Here is a 19,003-nt window from a genome sequence, read left to right as displayed (position 1 = left end):
TAATATTGTTTGTACATTTTCTCTCTGTAATAGATATGCCAAAGATGACATGAACATCAGAGATCAGCCCTTTGGTATTCAGGCAAGTGACGCATTTATTCTGTAAGAATAATTTTTTCAAAATAAATACTTCTTTATATTATTGTCCAAAGGTATTTAAGCTGAAAAGGGTTTCTATGGTTTCTGAAAAGCTCTATGGTTTCTGTTTGTATCAGATAGTAGAAGGACTCGGAGAGAAAACATTAAATGTAGCAAAGATACAAATCCAAATATCAAATCATGATAAAAGATAGGAGTCAAAATTTTATAGTGAGGGCTATAATGAAAATGGTCTCTGCAGTTTTCAAGGAATTTGGAGAATTAGCTCATGGTCAAAAAATAAAACTGTTTGAATACTGCCGTACTTACTCATTTACATATTGTTTGTGGGTGCTTTCCTGCTGTATTGGCAGAGTTGAGTGGTTGCAACAGAGACCTTTGGCCCATACAGCCTAAAATATTTATTGTCTGGCTTTTTACAGGAAAAGTTTGCTAGCCCTTGGTTTAGGAAATTGAAACCTCAAAGATTAACTGTTTTTTAAATTAGAGAATTCCAGATTGAGACAGGACATCATTCTTTTTTGGTGTTTTACCATTTCTTTTTGGATTACATTGTTTTATTGCCACAGGTAACACTCAAAAAGAAATTGGATTCAGCTGAACTTTTAGACACAATTTATAGTAAAAGATTTTAGTGTTTGAATTACTTTTACCAAATATATGTGTGGAGTCTCTTTCCTTGGAGATCTTTTAAAAACAAGACTAATTTCACTTAAACTCTACAAGGAGTAAGGAGTTGAACAGTAGTTAGGTTCTTAGTATTTTAATAACCAAAATAATTAATGTTTACTATTTCTCAGGTTCGAAATGTAAGATGCATTAAATGTCACAAATGGGGTCATGTCAACACAGATCGAGAATGTCCTTTGTTTGGTCTTTCTGGAATTAATGCAAGTTCAGTTCCCACTGATGGCTCAGGTAGGCACTGGACATCATTTGTTTGTTGTAGAATTTATATAGAGGATAAACAAAGCTAAAGTAACTTTTTTTTTAAGTCTCTCTCGGTATTGGTTTGATTTGGTTTGGTTTTGTTTTCTGGGGTTAGGTCACATTCCCAAAATGGTCAATGGAAAACTCTGATTATATGTTTTGAATATGAAATTCTGTGTATTAGGATTTAATTTTTCTAGCCAAGGGCCCTATGAAATTGATATTAAAAGTAACGTATATTAAACATCATTTATCAGGTTGGTAACCCAAAAATGGAAGAAATGGTTGTTTCTCATGTTTATGTCCTCCTGAGTTTTAGGACTAAGCTGAACTAGACGCCACAATTGCAATTTTTGTTTCAGAGAGAAAATTGAGTTTTGAAAGATGTTAAATAATGTTAAAATTAAGTTTTACTTGAAAGTTATTTACCTTCCTTCCTGTTATTGTCTATTTAAGAAAAATTGGTTGAATTTGGTTTAAATCATTTGAGTTCTTCTTGTAAGAAGATATTAAAACTGAGAAGTTTTAACTTAAATTTCTCAGTGCCTTGTTAGTATGTTGTTCAAACAGCCACACTAATCCAACAATAATTCTTAATGAATCATAATAGCAATAACCTGCTTAACCCTGTAACCTTAAGTCATTTCACTTTTTATGAGTTTCAATTCTTCATTTTAAAATAAAGGATGATAGTATAACTCAAGAGATTTTCCACATTTTTTAAACAGCTGTAGAATCTTTAAAAAAATTTTTTAAATCCTACATGTAATCCAAAGTAAGCCTTTTGATTAGGGTGAAAGAGAAGAGTGAAAAAGTGGGCTTAAAATTCAGTAGTAAAAAAACTAAGATCAAGACATCTGGTCTCATCACTTCATGGCAAATAGAAGGGGACAAGGTGAAAGCAGTGAGAGATTTCCTCTTCTTGGGCTCTAAAATCACTGTGGGTGGTCACTGCAGCCATGAAATTGAGACACTTACTTCTTGGCAGGAAAGCTCTGACAAATCTAGACAGTGTTTTAAAAAGCAGAAACATCACTTTGCCAACAAAGGTCCATATAAGTCAAGACTATGGTCTTTCCAGTAGTGTACAGATGTGAGAGCTGGACAGTAAAGAAGGCAGAGTGCTGAAAAATTGATGCCTTCCATCTGTGGTGCTGGAGAAGACTCTTGAGAGTCTCTTGGAAAGCAAGGAGACCAAACCAGTCAATCTTAAAGGAAATCAACTCTGGATACTCTTTGGAAGGACTGATGCTGAAGCTCCAATACTTTGGCCACCTGATGTGGACAGTTGACTCATTGGAAAAGATCCTGATGCTGGGAACGATTGAAGGCAGAAGGAGAAGAGGGCAGCAGAGGATGAGATATGTTGGATGGTGTCATTCAACGGACATGTACTTGGGCAAACTCTGGGAGATGGTGAGGGACAGGAAAGCCTGGTGTGCTACAGTCCATGGGAATCACAGAATCAGACATGACCTGGCAACTAAACAACAACAGTCCCAGATGTAGAAAATATAAAGGCAGAGCTGCTGTACTGACGCAGATGCTTTAGGCATGAAGCGCCATCCTCTCAGCTAATCTCAGCCTCTGATGCAGCTCTTTGGACTCGCTGAGGCTTCCACTGCCACCTCTGAGCTCAAGGTTCATGCTCAGTCAGCAGATGACCTTCAGGCTCTCTTCTATAGCTAGAGATGAGGCTTGCTTCCAGCAGGCCAGATGCAGGCTGTTGGACTCAAGATGCTAGTTCTCGTATTAGGAGTTTAGGAATTTGATCCATTGTCAAGTTTGACACTGTTTCATTAGTGGTGTTATGAGTGTCAGGATGGGTAGAGGAAGTACACACAAATTATTATAAATTAATTTTTAAAAATCCTTATGTCTCTTTAAAACATTTTTAAAAACCACATCTTAAGGACCTTCCTGGGTCCAGTAGTTAAGAATCTGCCTGTCTGTGCAGGGGACATAGGTTCTATCCCTGGTCCATGGGACAGTAAGCCATGTGCCACAGCTACTGAAGCCCATGCACCCTAGAGCCTGTGCTCTGCATCAGGAAGCCCAGCACTGCAACTGGAGAGTAGCTCCTGCTCCCACAACTGCAGAAAAGAGCCTGAGTACATCACCAACAACCCAGCACAGTCAGAAAAACACACATTTTAAGTAGAGGGGAAATTGCTCAGTAGTGGGAGAATATGGATACGGACTCCTTGGTGTGACAGTCTCTGACAAAAGAACCTCCTGCTGATGCCACAGTGCAGGTGCTTTTAAACCCCTCATACTAGCTCCCTCTCCCCTGCCCTGACCCAACTGGGGAAAGAAGGGAGAAAAGTCGCCAAAGAAATCAAGCCCAAAGCAAAGGAAAGTGGAGTAGGATGAAGAACCCAATAGCACAGATATCTCTGAGCTCTACTTTTGGTAGTCACAGGGATCTGTTGCTATGTTTGAAAGGCATATTTTGTTTCCTGGAAGGGGTTACATCTTTCTCATCTCTGCCTTCGCTCCATCCTTACGGTGCCCTTCCAGCTGAATGACTTGGTGTTGGCTGTGGGGGGGCAGTGTCAGTGCTGTCTTTGTTCTTCAGCCTTGTCTTACTCTGACCTGCTTGGAGAGCATGAGTAGGATGGACCCTGGGGTACTAGGGGACTAGGATGTAGGCTGTAGACCAGGATAGCCCTTTATTTGGTATTTGATGCACCTACTTTCTCTTGAATCTACTTAGAAAGTCTACTAACAACAACCAGAAGAACTTACAGTAAAGATTTAAAAGTGTGACACAGCCAGTGTTAGAGCAAGTATGATAAAATGAACATTTTAATCCACTATTGATAAAGTGGAGATAAATTAATAAATTTGAAGAGTCATTTGATGTATCAAAAACCTATCTAAAACTTTAAGAACATACATATCATTTTACTGGAAATTCAACATCCAGGAATTTATAGTAAGAAAGTGATAAGGTAGATGCCCAAAGGTTTATAGTAGTGAAAGATTAGAAATAACCCTAAATAAACCTAATCAGTAAAGGGTTGGTAAAATAAACTCACCCATTTATTCAGCAATTAAATGTGGAGTAGTTACTCTGTGTCAGGCATTTTTCTAGGTTCTCGGAATATAGCCCCAAGACAGAAATTCTTTCATTCTATTGGGAATGACAGAAAATAAACTAATAAGGAAGTACTACGCATTTATAACTTCTGTGATGACAATTACATTGGATACTGTGGTAAGAATTAATTGGGGAATAACTAGGTGAGGTGGTCAGGAAGGGCCCCCTCTGAGGAAGTGATATTAGGCTGAGACCTAGAGGACAGGACAGTGCAACCATGTATTTGATGTCTCAGGCAAAAGGAACAACCTTCTGCACAGAAGGAACTATAAATTCAGATTGAAGGTGTGGAGGTACAAAGATGCCTGATTTGGAACCCCTGCTCTCTACTTAGTAGCCATGACTTCAAGCAAGCTGTCAACTCCTCTGTGCCTCAGTTTGCGGAGTCTGTAAAATAGATATTATACTAGTACCTACTTCATAAGGTTGTTATGAGAACTAAATGAGTTAATACATGTGTAGTGCTTAGAATAGTACCTAGCACATAGTAAGCACTTTATTAGTATATTTTTAAAAATTAATTATGGGACTTCCCCGGTGGTTCAGTGACTCCATGCTTCCACTAAGACTGCTTGCTTCCACTGCAGGGGACATGGGTTTGATCCCTGATCAGAGATCCAACATGATGCACAGCATGGCCAAAAAAAAAATATTAAAAATAAATTAATTATGGAGTTAATTGGAATACCAGTGTAGCCAATGGAATACCATATAGCCATTAGATAAGATATATGAACTGAGCTGTTGTTCTGTGTTGACACATGAGGATGTACCAGGATATATCAAGTAAAAAAAAGAAGAAACAGTATTTCAAATTTCTTAAATCCTGTCTTACTTTTCTAAGAATACCTCAAAGCACTGAACTCTATGAAAGATTATGGTAAAAATAGATCAGTAACTTTCACTATCTATGATACCACATAAGATGAAAGTTACTGATCTATTTCTGATGTACTGTCAGAGTTGAAAACCATCAGCTTCAACTGTAAGAACAACTGAAGGTTTGGGAAATAGGTCCTTGTTTGTTTAAATTATGTTTTACTAATAATACACAGTCATGAAATTGTCCCACGGGAATAGTCTTGGCTATGTCCCAAGGTTTTGTTGTAAAGCATTGTGTAAGAGAACCTAAATATCTAATAAAAGAATGTTAAGTGAATAATTATGGGATATTGTCACAAGGGAATGCTATACTATGCAACCATTAAAAATGATAGGAAGATTTCTTAATGAATAGATATTGTTTATAACATTTGGCCAAATAAAGCATATTATAAAACAAGGTAGCTACACGGATTCCATTCATTTTTCTCTTTACATCTTTAAGTAGACATATAGAGAGATGCTTTTAGAAAAATTAAAATGCCTGGAAGGAGATAGACTAAAATATTGACAATGGTTATACGTTTATAATTTTTAAATGAATATTAGAGGAATTAAAACTTATACATAGAAATAAATTATTTAAAATGGTATTGTTCACTTAATACCTTTTAAAGTTTGACCTGAATTTAGCAGTACCACTTAACTAACATTAATAGAAACTCCTAAAGGGTCTCTCAAAAACAAAATAAAAAATACTCTGCTGTATCAAATAGGAAAGCAAATAATGATGTTATATTCTGAATTTGAATGTAATGAAAAACAAACTGGCCAATTTCCTAATCCACTTGCTGATTCAAGCTAAAAAATCTTTTCATTTAAAAAAAAACACCTATTGAATAATGTCTCACCAGTGAATAGAGATTATTTTTGCAATAAGGCAATTTCAGTGGATGTGGTTATCATGGGATAATCACACCCCTGGGGTACAGCCTTGTGCCTGTAATCTCCCAGGAGTGTAATTATTTCATGATAACTGCACCCCCTGGTGTTACATTATTTCTATTATGAAATTCTTAGTTTAGTATATAAAGTAACTTACTTTGATCACTGGAAACTGCAAGGTGCTGTTAGAACATTCCAGCTGTGAGGTTTACAGAGACCAGCTATAAGATTTACTTCTCCTTTACAAAGTTAAATTAGGCAATCAAAATGCTTCTCATGGCTAAGCTGGTTTAGAATATCTTTTCTACTGATAAGATCATCTTAACTTTGTAAGTTTTTGTACACTCCAGATACATCAAAATTATATATAAAACTTATAAGCTTCAGTGGTGACTGAATATTTGTAAAATATTTTTATAGTACAACATAACTAAATGCCTGGCTCACTGGCCTTTTGTTTATACTCTGTAGCCCTTATTCCTATCCTTGCCTCTTACCTTCTGTTACTTACTCATATTTTTAATGTAAATTGAAACTAGCATTTTTTTTTAATACACATTGGTGCTTTTCAACAAAGCAAGTGGGTTTTTTTTTTTCTGTTTTATTTTTTTGGCTTTAATAGAGTGAATGGTCACATATATCTGTATGTCTCTTACTTAATCTTTTTGTTTGTTTTGTTTCAGTCTTGTTTGTGTTTTTTCTTAATAGACTTTAGTTTTTAGAGCAGTTTTAGGGTCATAGCAAAATTGAGAGAAAAGCAGTTCCCATATGCCACCTGCCCCCACAGATACATAACCTCTCCCATTATCAGCATCCCCCACCTGCCCCCACAGATACATAACCTCTCCTATTATCAACATCCCCCAGCAGAGTGGGCATTTGCTGTAGCTGATGAACCTACATTGACACATCATCATTATCCAAAGTCCATAGTTTACCATATGTCTCACTCTTGCTATTGTGCCTTCCATGGGTTTGGACAAATGTATGATGGCATGTATCTACCAGTATCAATTCAGTTCAGTTCAGTTCAGTCGACTGCTCAGTCATGTCCGACTCTTTGTGACCCCATGAATCACAGCACGCCAGGCCTCCCTGTCCATCACCAACTCCCGGAGTTCACTCAGACTCACATCCATCGAGTCAGTGATGCCATCCAGCCATCTCATCCTCTGTTGTCCCCTTCTCCTCCTGCCCCCAATCCCTTCCAGCATCAGAGTCTTTTCCAATGAGTCAACTCTTCACCTGAGGTGGCCAAAGTACTGGAATTTCAGCTTTGGCATCATTCCTTCCAAAGAACACCCAGGACTGATCTCCTTTAGAATGGACTGGTTGGATCTCCTTGCAGTCCAAGTGACTCTCAAGAGTCTTCTCCCAACACCACAGTGCAAAAGCATCAATTCTTCGGCGCTCAGCCTTCTTCACAGTCCAACTCTCCCATCCATACATGACTACTGGAAAAACCATAGCCTTGACTAGACGGACCTTTGTTGCAAAGTAATGTCTCTGCTTTTCAATATGCTATCTAGATTGGTCATAACTTTTCTTGCAAGGAGTAAGCGTCTACCAGTATAGTCTCATACAAAGTAGTTTCACTGTCCTAAAAAGTCATTTGTGCTCTGAGCATTCGTCCCTCCCTCCTCTCTAATCCCTGACAACCACTGATCCTTTTACTCTCTCCATAATTTCACCTTTTTCTGAAGGTCATATTGTTGGAAGCATACTGTATGTAGCCTTTAAGATGGGCTTCTTTCACTTGCGTATGTTAAGGCACTTCAATTGTGTCTGACTTTTTGCGACACTGAACTGTAGTCCCCCAGGCTTCTCTATCCATGGGATTTTCCTTCCAGGCAAGAATACTGGAGTGGGTTGCTATTTCCTTCTCCAGGGGATCTTCCCAACCCAGGGATCAAACCCAGGTCTCTTATGTCTCCTACATTGGCAAGTGGATTCTTTACAACTAGCACCACCTGGGAAGCCCTTCTTTAACTTAGTAATATGCATTTAAGGTTCCTCCATGTCTTTTCATGGCGTATTAGCTCATTTCTTTATAGTGCTGAGTAACAGCCCATTGTCTGGATGTACCACAGTTTATTGATCCATTCACCTGCTGAAGCACATCTTGGTTACTCCCATGTTTTGACAGTTTCAAATAAAGCTGCTCTATTAACATCTACATGCAGGTTTTTATTTGGTTATAGTTTTCAGCTTGCTTAAGTAAACATGAAGGAACATAATTGCTGGATCATGTGGTAAGAATATATTTAGTTTTATAAGAAGCTCCCAAACTGTCTTCTAAAGTAGGGCACCATTTTGCATTCCCACCAACAATGAATGAGAGCTCCTGTTGCACCACGTCCTCATCAGCATTTGGCATTGTCAGTGTTAGGGATTTTGGTCGTTCTGGTTGGTGTCGAGTGGTACCTTGTTGTTTTAGTTTGCACTTCCCTGGTGAAGTATTATTCAGCACATCTTTTTATATGCTTATTTGCCATCTGTGTATCTTCTTGGTGAGGTATCTGTTAAGGCCTTTGGTCCGTTTTTTAAAACTGGGTTATTTTCTTATTGTTGACTTTTAAGAATTCTTTATATAACGGGTATCAATCCTTTATCGGATGTGTCTTCTGCAAATATTTTCTCCAGGTTTGTGGCTTATCTTTTCATTTCTTTAAAAAATGTTTTTTAACAGCTTTATTGAGTTATAATTTGCACACCATACAGTTCACCCATTTGAAGTACACAGTTCAATGGCTTTGAATTTGTATATTCACAGAGTTGTCCGTCCATTATGATGGTTAATTTTAAAACATTATCATTTCCTCAAAATGAAACCCCACATTCCTCAGTTCCTATCCCCAGTCTTCCCCAGTCCTAGGCAACCATTAGTCTACTTTCTGCTTTTTTTTTTTTTTAATTTCCTGTTCTGGAAATTTCATATAAATGGAATCACACAGTATGTAGAAAAGAAAAATTTCACACTTTAACACAAAATTGCCTTGCTTCTGCCTACCCTAGTCACATAGCTTCCGGTGTCCTCTCTGCACAGAGTCTTCGGGTGTCATCTTCCTTACGTGTTGATGTGCACCAGTACGCACAGAGCACTGTTAACCAGGGAAGCTCATCCATGCCGTCTAGAGTTTTTATTCAGGTTTAATTACATAGGCATGGTTCACTGAATCAATGGCCATGTGGTTGAACTCAATCTCTTGTCCTCCTTCCTTCCCCTGGAGATCAGGCTGACATATTGCTCAAAGCTCCAACCCTCTAATCACATGGTTGGCCTTTCTCCTGTGGCCGGCCCCATCCTGACTCATCTCCTTGGCATAAGCGTTCTAGGGGCTCACCATGACACTCTATCACTCAGGAAATCCCCGATATTTAGAGGCTCCCTTCCACAAACTGGGGACAGAGGCTCCCAAGTTCTTTATTATATGGCAGTTGTATTTTCATTTAGTTCAAAATACTAAGTTTCTCTTGAGATTTATTCTGTGTGTTATTTATAAGTGTGTTTATTTAATCTCCAAATATTTTGCAATTTTCTGGTGCTCATTTTATATTGGTTTCTAGTTTAATTCCATTTTGGTCTCAGAGCACTCTTTGTATGATTTCCGTTCTTTTATAAATGTTAAGGTGTATGTTCTCAAGGCAAGAATACTGAAGTGGTTTGCCATTCCCTTCTCCAGTGGACCACGGTCTGTCAGACCTCTCCACCATGACCCGTCTGTCTTGGGTAGCCCCACAGGGCATGGCTTAGTTTCATTGAGTTAGACCAGGCTGTGGTCTGTGTGGTTAGATTGACTAGTTTTCTGTGATTATGGTTTCAGTGTGCCTGCCCTCTGATGCCCTCTCACAACACTTACCGCCTTACTTGGGTTTCTCTTACCTTGGATGTTGGGTATCTCTTCACGGCTGCTCCAGCAAAGCGCAGCCGCTGCTCCTTACCTTGAACGAGGAGTGTCTCCTCACTGGCCACCCCACCTAACCTTGAACATGGAGTAGCTCCTCTCGGCCCTCCTGCGCCCACGCAGCCACTGCTCCTTGGACGTGGGGTTGCTCCTCTCAGCCGCCGCCCCTGACCTTGGGGTTCTTGCCTTGAGAACCCCATGAACAGTATGAAAAGGCAAAATGAAGGATACTGAAAGAGGAATTCCCTAGGTCAGTAGGTGCCCAATATGCTACTGGAGATCAGTGGAGAAATAACTCCAGAAAGAGTAAAGGGATAGAGCCAAAGCAAAAACAATACCCAGTTGTGTATGTGACTGGTGATAGAAGCAAGGTCCAATGCTGTAAAGAGCAATATTGCATGGGAACCTGGAATGTCAGGTCCATGAATCAAGGCAAACTGGAAGTGGTCAAACAGGAGATGGCAAGAGTGAACGTCGACATTCTAGGAATCAGCGAACTAAAATGGACCGGAATGGGTGAATTTAACTCAGATGACCATTATATCTACTACTGTGGGCAGGAATCCCTTAGAAGAAATGGAGTAGCCATCATAGTCAACAAAAGAGTCTGAAATGCAGTACTTGGATGCAATCTCAAAAATAACAGAATGATCTCTGTTCATTTCCAAGGCAAACCATTCAATATCACAGTAATCCAAGTCTATGCCCCAACCAGTAACGCTGAAGAAGCTGAAGTTGAACAGTTCAATGAAGACCTACAAGACCTTTTAGAACTAACACCCAAAAAAGATGTCCTTTTCATTATAGAGAACTGGAATGCAAAGTAGAAAGTCAAGAAACACCTGGAGTAACAGGCAAATTTGGCCTTGGAATATGGAATGAAGCAGGACAAAGGCTAATAGAGTTTTGCCAAGAGAATGCACTGGTCATAGCAAACACCCTCTTCCAACAACACAAGAGAAGACTCTACACATGGACATCACCAGATGGTCAACACCGAAATCAGATTGATTATATTCTTTGCAGCCAAAGATGGAGAAGCTCTATACAGTCAACAAAAATAAGACCAGAAGCTGACTGTGGCTCAGATCATGAACTCCTTATTGCCAAATTCAGATTTAAATTGAAGAAAGTGGGGAAAACCACTAGACCATTCAGGTATGACCTAAATCAAATCCCTTATGATTATACAGTGGAAGTGAGAAATAGATTTAAGGGACTAGATCTGATAGAGTGCCTGATGAACTATGGACCGAGGTTCATGACACTGTACAGGAGACAGGGATCAAGACCATCCCCATGGAAAAGAAATGCAAAAAGCAAAATGGCTGTCTGGGAAGGCCTTACAAATAGCTGTGAAAAGAAGAGAAGCAAAAAGCAAAGAAGAAAAGAAAAGATATAAGCATCTGAATGCAGAGTTCCAAGGAATAGCAAGAAGAGATAAGAAAACCTTCTTCAGCGATCAATGCAAAGAAATAGAGGAAAGCAACAGAATGGGAAAGACTAGAGATCTCTTCAAGAAAATTAGAGATACCAAGGGAACATTTCATGCAAAGATGGGCTTGATAAAGGACAGAAATGGTATGAACCTAATAGAAGCAGAAAATATTAAGAAGAGGTGGCAAGAATACACAGAAGAACTGTACAAAAAATATCTTCACGACCAAGATAATCACGATGGTGTGATCACTGACCTAGAGCCAGACATCCTGGAATGTGAAGTCAAGTGGGCCTTAGGAACAAAGCTAGTGGAGGTGATGGAATTCCAGTTGAGCTATTTCAAATCCTGAAAGATGATGCTGTCGAAGTGTTGCACTCAATATGCCAGCAAACTTGGAAAACTCAGCAGTGGCCACAGGACTGGAAAAGGTCAGTTTTCATTCCAATCCCAAAGAAAGGCAATGCCAAAGAATGCTTAAACTACCGCACAGTTGCACTCATCTCACACGCTAGTAAAGTAATGCTCAAAATTCTCCAAGCCAGGCTTCAGCAGTATGCGAACCGTGAACCTCCAGATGTTCAAGCTGGTTTTAGAAAAGGCAGAGGAACCAGAGATCAAATTGCCAACATCCGCTGGATATCGAAAAAGCAAAGAGTTCCAGAAAAAGATCTATTTCTTCTTTATTGACTATGCCAAAGCCTTTGACTGTGTGGATCACAATAAACTGTGGAAAATTCTGAAAGAGATGGGAATACCAGACCACCTGATCTGCCTCTTGAGAAATCTGTATGCAGGTCAGGAAGCAACAGTTAGAACTGGACATGGAACAACAGACTGGTTCCAAATAGGAAAAGGAATACGTCAAGGCTGTATATTGTCACCCTGCTTATTTAACTTATATGCAGAGTACATCATGAGAAACGCTGGGCTGGAAGAAGCACAAGCTGGAATCAAGATTGCAGGGAGAAATATCAATAACCTCAGATGTGCAGATGACACCACCCTTATGGCAGAAAGTGAAGAGGAACTCAAAAGCCTCTTGATGAAAGTGAAAGTGGAGAGTGAAAAAGTTGGCTTAAAGCTCAACATTCAGAAAATGAAGATCATGGCATCTGGTCTCATCACTTCATGGGAAATAGATGGGGAAACAGTGGAAACAGTGTCAGACTTTATTTTTGGGCTCCAAAATCACTGCAGATGGTGATTGGAGCCATGAAATTAAAAGACGCTTACTCCTTGGAAGGAAAGTTATGACCAACCTAGACAGCATATTAAAAAGCAGAGACATTACTTTGCCAACAAAGGTCTGTCTAGTCAAGTCTGTGGTTTTTCCAATAGTCATGTATGGATGTGAGAGTTGGACTATAAAGAAAGCTGAGCGTGGAAGAGTTGATGCTTTTGAACTGTGGTGTTGAGAAGACTCTTGAGAGTCCATTGGACTGCAAGGAGATCCAACCAGTCCGTTCTAAAGGAGATCAGCCCTGGGTGTTCTTTGGAAGGAATGATGCTTTAGAAGGAATGATGGCCAGTACTTCGGCCACCTCATGCGAAGAGTTGACTCATTGGAAAAGACTCTGATGCTGGGAGGGATTGAGGGCAGGAGGAGAAGGGGATGACAGAGGATGAGATGGCTGGATGGCATCACTGACTCGATGGACTTGAGACTGAGTGAACTCCGGGAGTTGGTGATGGACAGGGAGGCCTGGTGTGCTGCAATTGATGGGGTCGCAAAGAGTCAGATACAACTGAGCAACTGAACTGAACTGAACTGAAGGTGTATCTTATGGCTCAGAATGTAGTCTTGGTGACTTTTCCATATGAGCTTGAGAAGAATGTATATTCTGCTTTGATTGGATGAAGTGCTCAATAAATAACAACTAGATCCAATTGATGGGAATGGTGCTGTTCAACTATGTCCTGCTGATTTTTTGCCTGGTAAATCTGTCAGTTTCTGATAGAGGAGTCCTGAAGTTCACTCCAACTATGATAGGGGATTTATCTATTTCTGAAAACATTTATATCAGTTTTGGCCTCACGTATTTTAATACTGTCTTACTAGGTGCATACACATTTGGGATTGTTATGTGTTAATGTGCCCTATTTTCATTATGTAATTGTCTCTGTTTATCTTTCATAAAGGATTGGTCTGAAAGTATATTCCTTGGTCTGAAATATGCTTTATCTGAAAATAAAGTGATACTCCAGCTTTATTTTATTAGTGTTAGCATGGTATATCTTTCTCTATATCTTTACTTTTAATCTTTTTTTTTCCCTCAGTGTCTTTAAACTGGGTTTCTTTTTTTTTTTTTAAGACTGAAAATTTTTATTGAAAAGTCACATAATCAAGGCAGTCAAAACTAAAAGTTAAAAGGTATCATAAACATTACAGAAACAAAAATGAAAACAATCTATATAGTTTTTGTATCTACCTAAGAGTTTTAATTCTGATCTTTTGTTGAGATCAATGTGAGATTTCATGCAAATAATTGTCTAGCAATTAATAAATCAATTTTAATAAAACCAAGAGATCAAAAGATACCTTCGGCAAGTACTAAATCATACTGCTGATGTAATGCTTTATTACTTTATTTTATTTATTATTTATTTTAATCTTAAGTGGAACAATAAGCAATTAAGGATAAAATCCAATTTTAAAAGATGCTTTAAATTCTGTAAAACATTCCACATGTGCACTAAATTTGGTCAAGTGGTCTCACAGAAGGACTGACGGATGATGGAGTCAAGGGCCATGACTCCCTCACCGGAAGGGGCCAAGTGCCTGGAGGGGGAACCAACAGGAGGCGTGGATAGGTCTGCAGATGAAGGAAGGCAAGAAAGGGTGGAGGATTTTTTTCTCACAGCTTCCTTGTGATGTAGGAGTTGAGATTATTGACCAAGAAAGAGGGATTGCAAAGAGGTGGGGGTTAGCGATTTAGGAGCAATACAATCTGATGGAGGGTTGAGAGCCAACTAGGGAAACAGCACAGTAAACTGAGGCAGGACTAGACCCCACTTTTTAAGACACCCTAAACTGGGTTTCTTGTAGGCAACATATAGTTGGATGTTTTTTAAATCTATTATGGATACAATTGGATTAAGATCTGCTGCTGCTGCTGCTAAGTCGCGTCAGTTGTGTCCGACTCTGTGCGACCCCATAGACAGCAGCCCACCTGGCTCCTGTCCCTGGGATTCTCCAGGTAAGAACACTGGAGTGGGTTGCCATTGCCTTCTCCAATGCATGAAAGTGAAAAGTGAAAGTGAAGTCGCTCAGTCGTGTCCGACTCTTCACAACCCCATGGACTGCAGCCCACCAGGCTCCTCCGTCCATGGGATTTTCCAGGCAAGAGGACTGGAGTGGGTTGCCATTGCCTTCTCCGGATTAAGATCTACCATATTTATAATTGTTTTCTATTTGTTGCCCTTGTTCTTTGTTTTTGTCTTCCATTCTTTGCTTTCTCTGGTTTTAATTGAGTATTTTATGTGATTCCATTTTCTGTCCTCTCGTAGCATATCATTTATGCTTACTTTTTTAGTTGCCATCCTAGAATTTCCAGTATACATTTAGAACTAACCTAAGTCCACTTACAAATAACTCTATACCACTTCACACATAGTACCAGTGTCTTATAACAGAGTAAACCAATTGGGTTTACCAGTTCCTTCCTCCTATCTCTTGCAACATTGCTGCATACATTTCATTTATCCATAGTTATTAATATAACGCATCCAATGTATTATTGCAGTTATCATTTTGAATAAGGTGTTATCTGTTAGATCAGTTAAGAATAAGAAGAATAAAATATTTATCTTGTATTTCTTCTTTTGAAGGATAATTTACTGGGTACTGGATAATTTCTATACTAGTGGGTTTTTCCTTTCAACTTTTAAATAGTTCAGCCTACTCTCCTTACTTGAATGGTTTCCTAAGAGAAGTCTCATAGGATTCTTATCCTTGTTCCTCTCTCAAGTTTTTCCCCCTCTGACATCTTTCATCTTTCTCTGAATCTGTTATTTCCTGCAGTTTGAGTATCATCTACCTGGGTATGGATTGTTTTGTATTTTGTGCTGCTTGGTGTTCTCTGAACTTCCTGGATTTGTGTTTTGGAATCCATCATTAGTGTTGAAAAATCTCGGCCATTATTATTGCAGGTTTTTTTTCCCATTCTTTTATCTCTTTCTGGTATTCCTATTGTACATATGTTACACCTTTTGTAATTGTCCTACAGTTTTTGGATATTCTGACTCCCTCACGTGAGGCCCATGTTTTAAAAAATTTTCTGTTCAGTTTGAGAAGCTTCTGTTGACCTGTCTTAAAAGCTTCTTGATTCTTTCCTCAGTTACACCTAGTCTGCTGATGAGCTCATCAAAGGCATTCTTTATTTCTGTTAGTGTTTTTTTTCCCTATCATTTCCATTAGATTATTTCTCTGAGTTTCCATCTCTCTGCTCACATTACCCATCTGTTTTGCATGTTGTCCACTTTTGCTGTTAGAGCCCTTAGCATATGAATCTTGTTATTTTAGATTCCCAATCTGATAATTCCAGAATCTTCATTATAGCTGAGTTTGATTCTGATGCTTGCTTTGTCTCTCCAGACTATGGTTTTTGCCTCCTAGCAAACTTATAATTTTTGGTTGAACGCCAGACATACTGTATCAGGTAGACAGAACCAAGGTAAATAGGCCTTTAGAGTGAGGTTTTATGTTTGTCTGGCTAGGAGTTAGATTCTTCTTACTCTTTGTTGTAGCTGTAAATTTTAAAGGATAAGTTTCCTCTGGTGTCCTTTTGTCTCCTCTTTTATCTTTGGGTTTTCCTACAGATTCTGTTAATAGAGGCTGAGCCTGGCTTCAGTTGTAATCTGATATTTTACAGGAACCCTGCTGATGCAGTGGTAAGATATGAGGGAAGGAAGGGGAAACATTCCGTCATATAATTCTGTGACTAAGTTTCACTCTTTTAGTAAGCCTCTGCCCCTGGGCTGTAACCTTCACAAGTGTTTCTCAGCTTTTTTCCCTTCACTTCATACAGCTTCTTTCTTCCCTCACATAGGTTATTGTGGTTGTTGCTTGGTCAGTAAGTCGTGTTCAACTCTTTGCAACCCCGTGGATGGTAGCCCACTAGGCTCCTCTGTCCATGGGTTTTCCAGGCAAGAATACTGGAGTGGGTTGCCATTTCCTTCTCCAGGGAATCTTCCCAATCCAAGACTCTAACCCTCATCTCCTGCATTGGTAGGTGGATTCTTTACCACTGAGCCATAGCTTCCTTTGAGGTTAAGTACTTGTTCAAGGCAACAAAATGCTCTGGGCATATTTCAATATAGTTACTTCTCCCTTCCCACTATTGGAAGGGAAGTACAAGGGGATTGTTCTTTGCTGTTGACAGTGAGAACTTGATGGGGTTTCTGGAAGTAGAACTCACAAAAGTGTCAGGGCCCCTTTAAGGTTGGGCCCCAGGAATTTTCATCTCTTCAGCTAGTCCTTGCCCAGTCTCTGGCAGTACTTGGTTATCGTCTAGGTATATCTACCAGTTGTTGGCTGTTGGTTTCTGATCCAGATAAATTGATCTCTGTATTGCTTTTAAGTCTGAGTTGCCATATATTTAAAGTTATTTTGCCATTTTTTTAAACTTAGCTGTAATTTAAGACTATATGATACCATGGTAAGTTTCACATTTCTAATAAAAGTAAATTTTAAGTTCAGAATGGTGCCACTGGATATTCTTGACATATACAAAATTTCTTTCTCTGTATTAATGCCTAAATAAGAGTTCCCGCCATATCTCTAACAGCCAAAATGATGTTTGATACTTAATGTTTCAGGTGTCTGTATCCATTCTTGTTTATGCCAAAGCTTTTAGTGTGTTTAAACAATATGAAAATTAATAAGTAGCTTAAATTGAGGTATTATTTTATACTTGTTGCAAACATTTGTTTGCATGTCAGTACTCTTTTCCTTGCCTTATTTCCCCTAAGATTTGATTGAGTTTTTCTTGAAGAAAGTTACACTAAGCTGTAGCACTGATAGCAGTTTTCTGCAACAGAGCTCCCACATGCTGCTCCTCCATCTTTCCATCAGTCTTTCATGTGGGAGGAAGTTTTGTTGCTTGAGAACATGTTTGGGAAATTTAACAAAATAATTGTCTGATCATAAGCTTGTACTAGAAAGACACCTAGGAGCATGCTGGAGTGATTTTCTTTAAAAAGATGATAAACTCAGTTGACTGTCTGGCCTATCCCACTGTATCTGTTACTGAGTTCTTCTGTGTAATGCTTTGAAGAAGTTGAATCCTCCCAGCATAGCCACTGAGACAGCATTACATCTGATGGCAGAACTTTTTCTTAAATCCTTCAACATAATTCTACTGCAGAAAAAGTATTACCAGAATCTCTTTAAAGGTAAGTTCCTCAAGTAGGCAGATACTGAAACTAATAAATAAAGGATTGACCTCAAAATAAAGAAGGAAGGTTAGACACCATTTCTTCTCTTCTTTAATATGTAGTTGTGTGGTTTTTTGTTATTGAGTTGTGTGAACTCTTTGTATATTTTGAAAATTAAGCCCTTGTTGGTCATTATTCAGCCATAAAAAAAGAATAAAAAATAATGCTCTTTGCAGCATATGGATGGACATAGAGATTATACTAAGGGAAGTAAGCAGACAGGGAGACAAATATTATATGTTATCATTTGTATGTGAAATCTAAAAAAATAGTATGAACTTATTTACAAAACAGAAATAGACTCACAGACATAGGAAACAAAACTATATGGTTACCAAAGGGTAACCAGTAAAACTTGTCAGTTCCTAGTATTTAAAGGGTCAGATTGATGCACTTGACCAGTGAGTAATTTTGAACTGTCCATAAGCACTGGTATAATTCAGTGATTAAATTTGTTGTTAGAGCGGCTGTGCCTTAAAATTCCATTGATATTAACAAATTAATTGCAATCCTATTCTCTCAGTAAATGGTTTGGCTCTGTGTTAAAAGGCATGTATGAGGCTAGTGGAGGCTACACCTCCCATAATCTCAAAGGGGTGTTAATGATTCTCAGATCACAGTCATAACTCTCTTACATGACTCTTCCTGTTAATATCATTCCATCTACTCAAGGTCTGCCAACGTCAAGTAAAGGAAATTAGTGATTACCCGGGAAAAGGAGAATGAATGATATGTAGTCTACCTGATCTAGGTAGTCTACCTACCTAGAAATAATTCTACCCAAACATGAATCTTAATCACATTCCACTTATTTAAAATCCCTATGTTTTACCTTTTCCTAAACCTTATATTAAGAGTTTGAAAGTCAAACTCACTTTCTAATTCTTTCCTAGAAAGTATTGCTTTTCTGAAATAGGTCCTGTATCTCATTTATCGTTATATTCCCAATGCTTTGCACAATGTACATGCTTAGTAAATAATAGTTAGTGACTGATCGTTAGGCTTTAAGTATACTAAACATTATCTTATTTATCATCTTATTCTCTGAATGTATAACACAAATTTACAATTTATATATTTCCTATTCTTTTATATGAACTAGCTTTCCCAAAAAGATTGAAAACAAAAACTAAGTTCTCTATTCTGTATTTCTCAAGTACCTAGTGAGATAAAATAATAAGCCCTCAGTAATACTTAATATTGATTTATAAAATCACTTTCTATGTCAAATTATAATTCCTTATGCAGGGGTCTCTCCATAGTTTTAGAGAGACCTAGTTTAGAAATGTAGTGAAAGTCTATAGTAACTTAGTCATTCAGTAA

At 38.5% G+C, this 19,003-nt stretch overlaps 1 protein-coding gene across 1 annotated transcript in view; it reads left to right on the top strand.

Annotated features, from left to right (window-relative positions):
- CIR1 (corepressor interacting with RBPJ, CIR1) overlaps window positions 1-19,003 on the top strand; it is a 29,532-nt gene that overhangs the window by 792 nt on the left and 9,737 nt on the right. The window contains exons 3-4 of the mRNA XM_005907236.3: window positions 34-82; window positions 900-1,017. Coding sequence (XP_005907298.3) covers window positions 50-82; window positions 900-1,017 — 151 coding nt within the window. The 5' untranslated portion in view covers window positions 34-49. The remainder of the gene's footprint in view (window positions 1-33; window positions 83-899; window positions 1,018-19,003) is intronic.

The sequence above is a fragment of the Bos mutus genome, chromosome 2 (genome assembly GCF_027580195.1).
Source record: "Bos mutus isolate GX-2022 chromosome 2, NWIPB_WYAK_1.1, whole genome shotgun sequence".
Taxonomy (NCBI): Eukaryota; Metazoa; Chordata; class Mammalia; order Artiodactyla; family Bovidae; genus Bos; species Bos mutus.
This window is presented reverse-complemented; position numbering and strand designations above follow the sequence as displayed.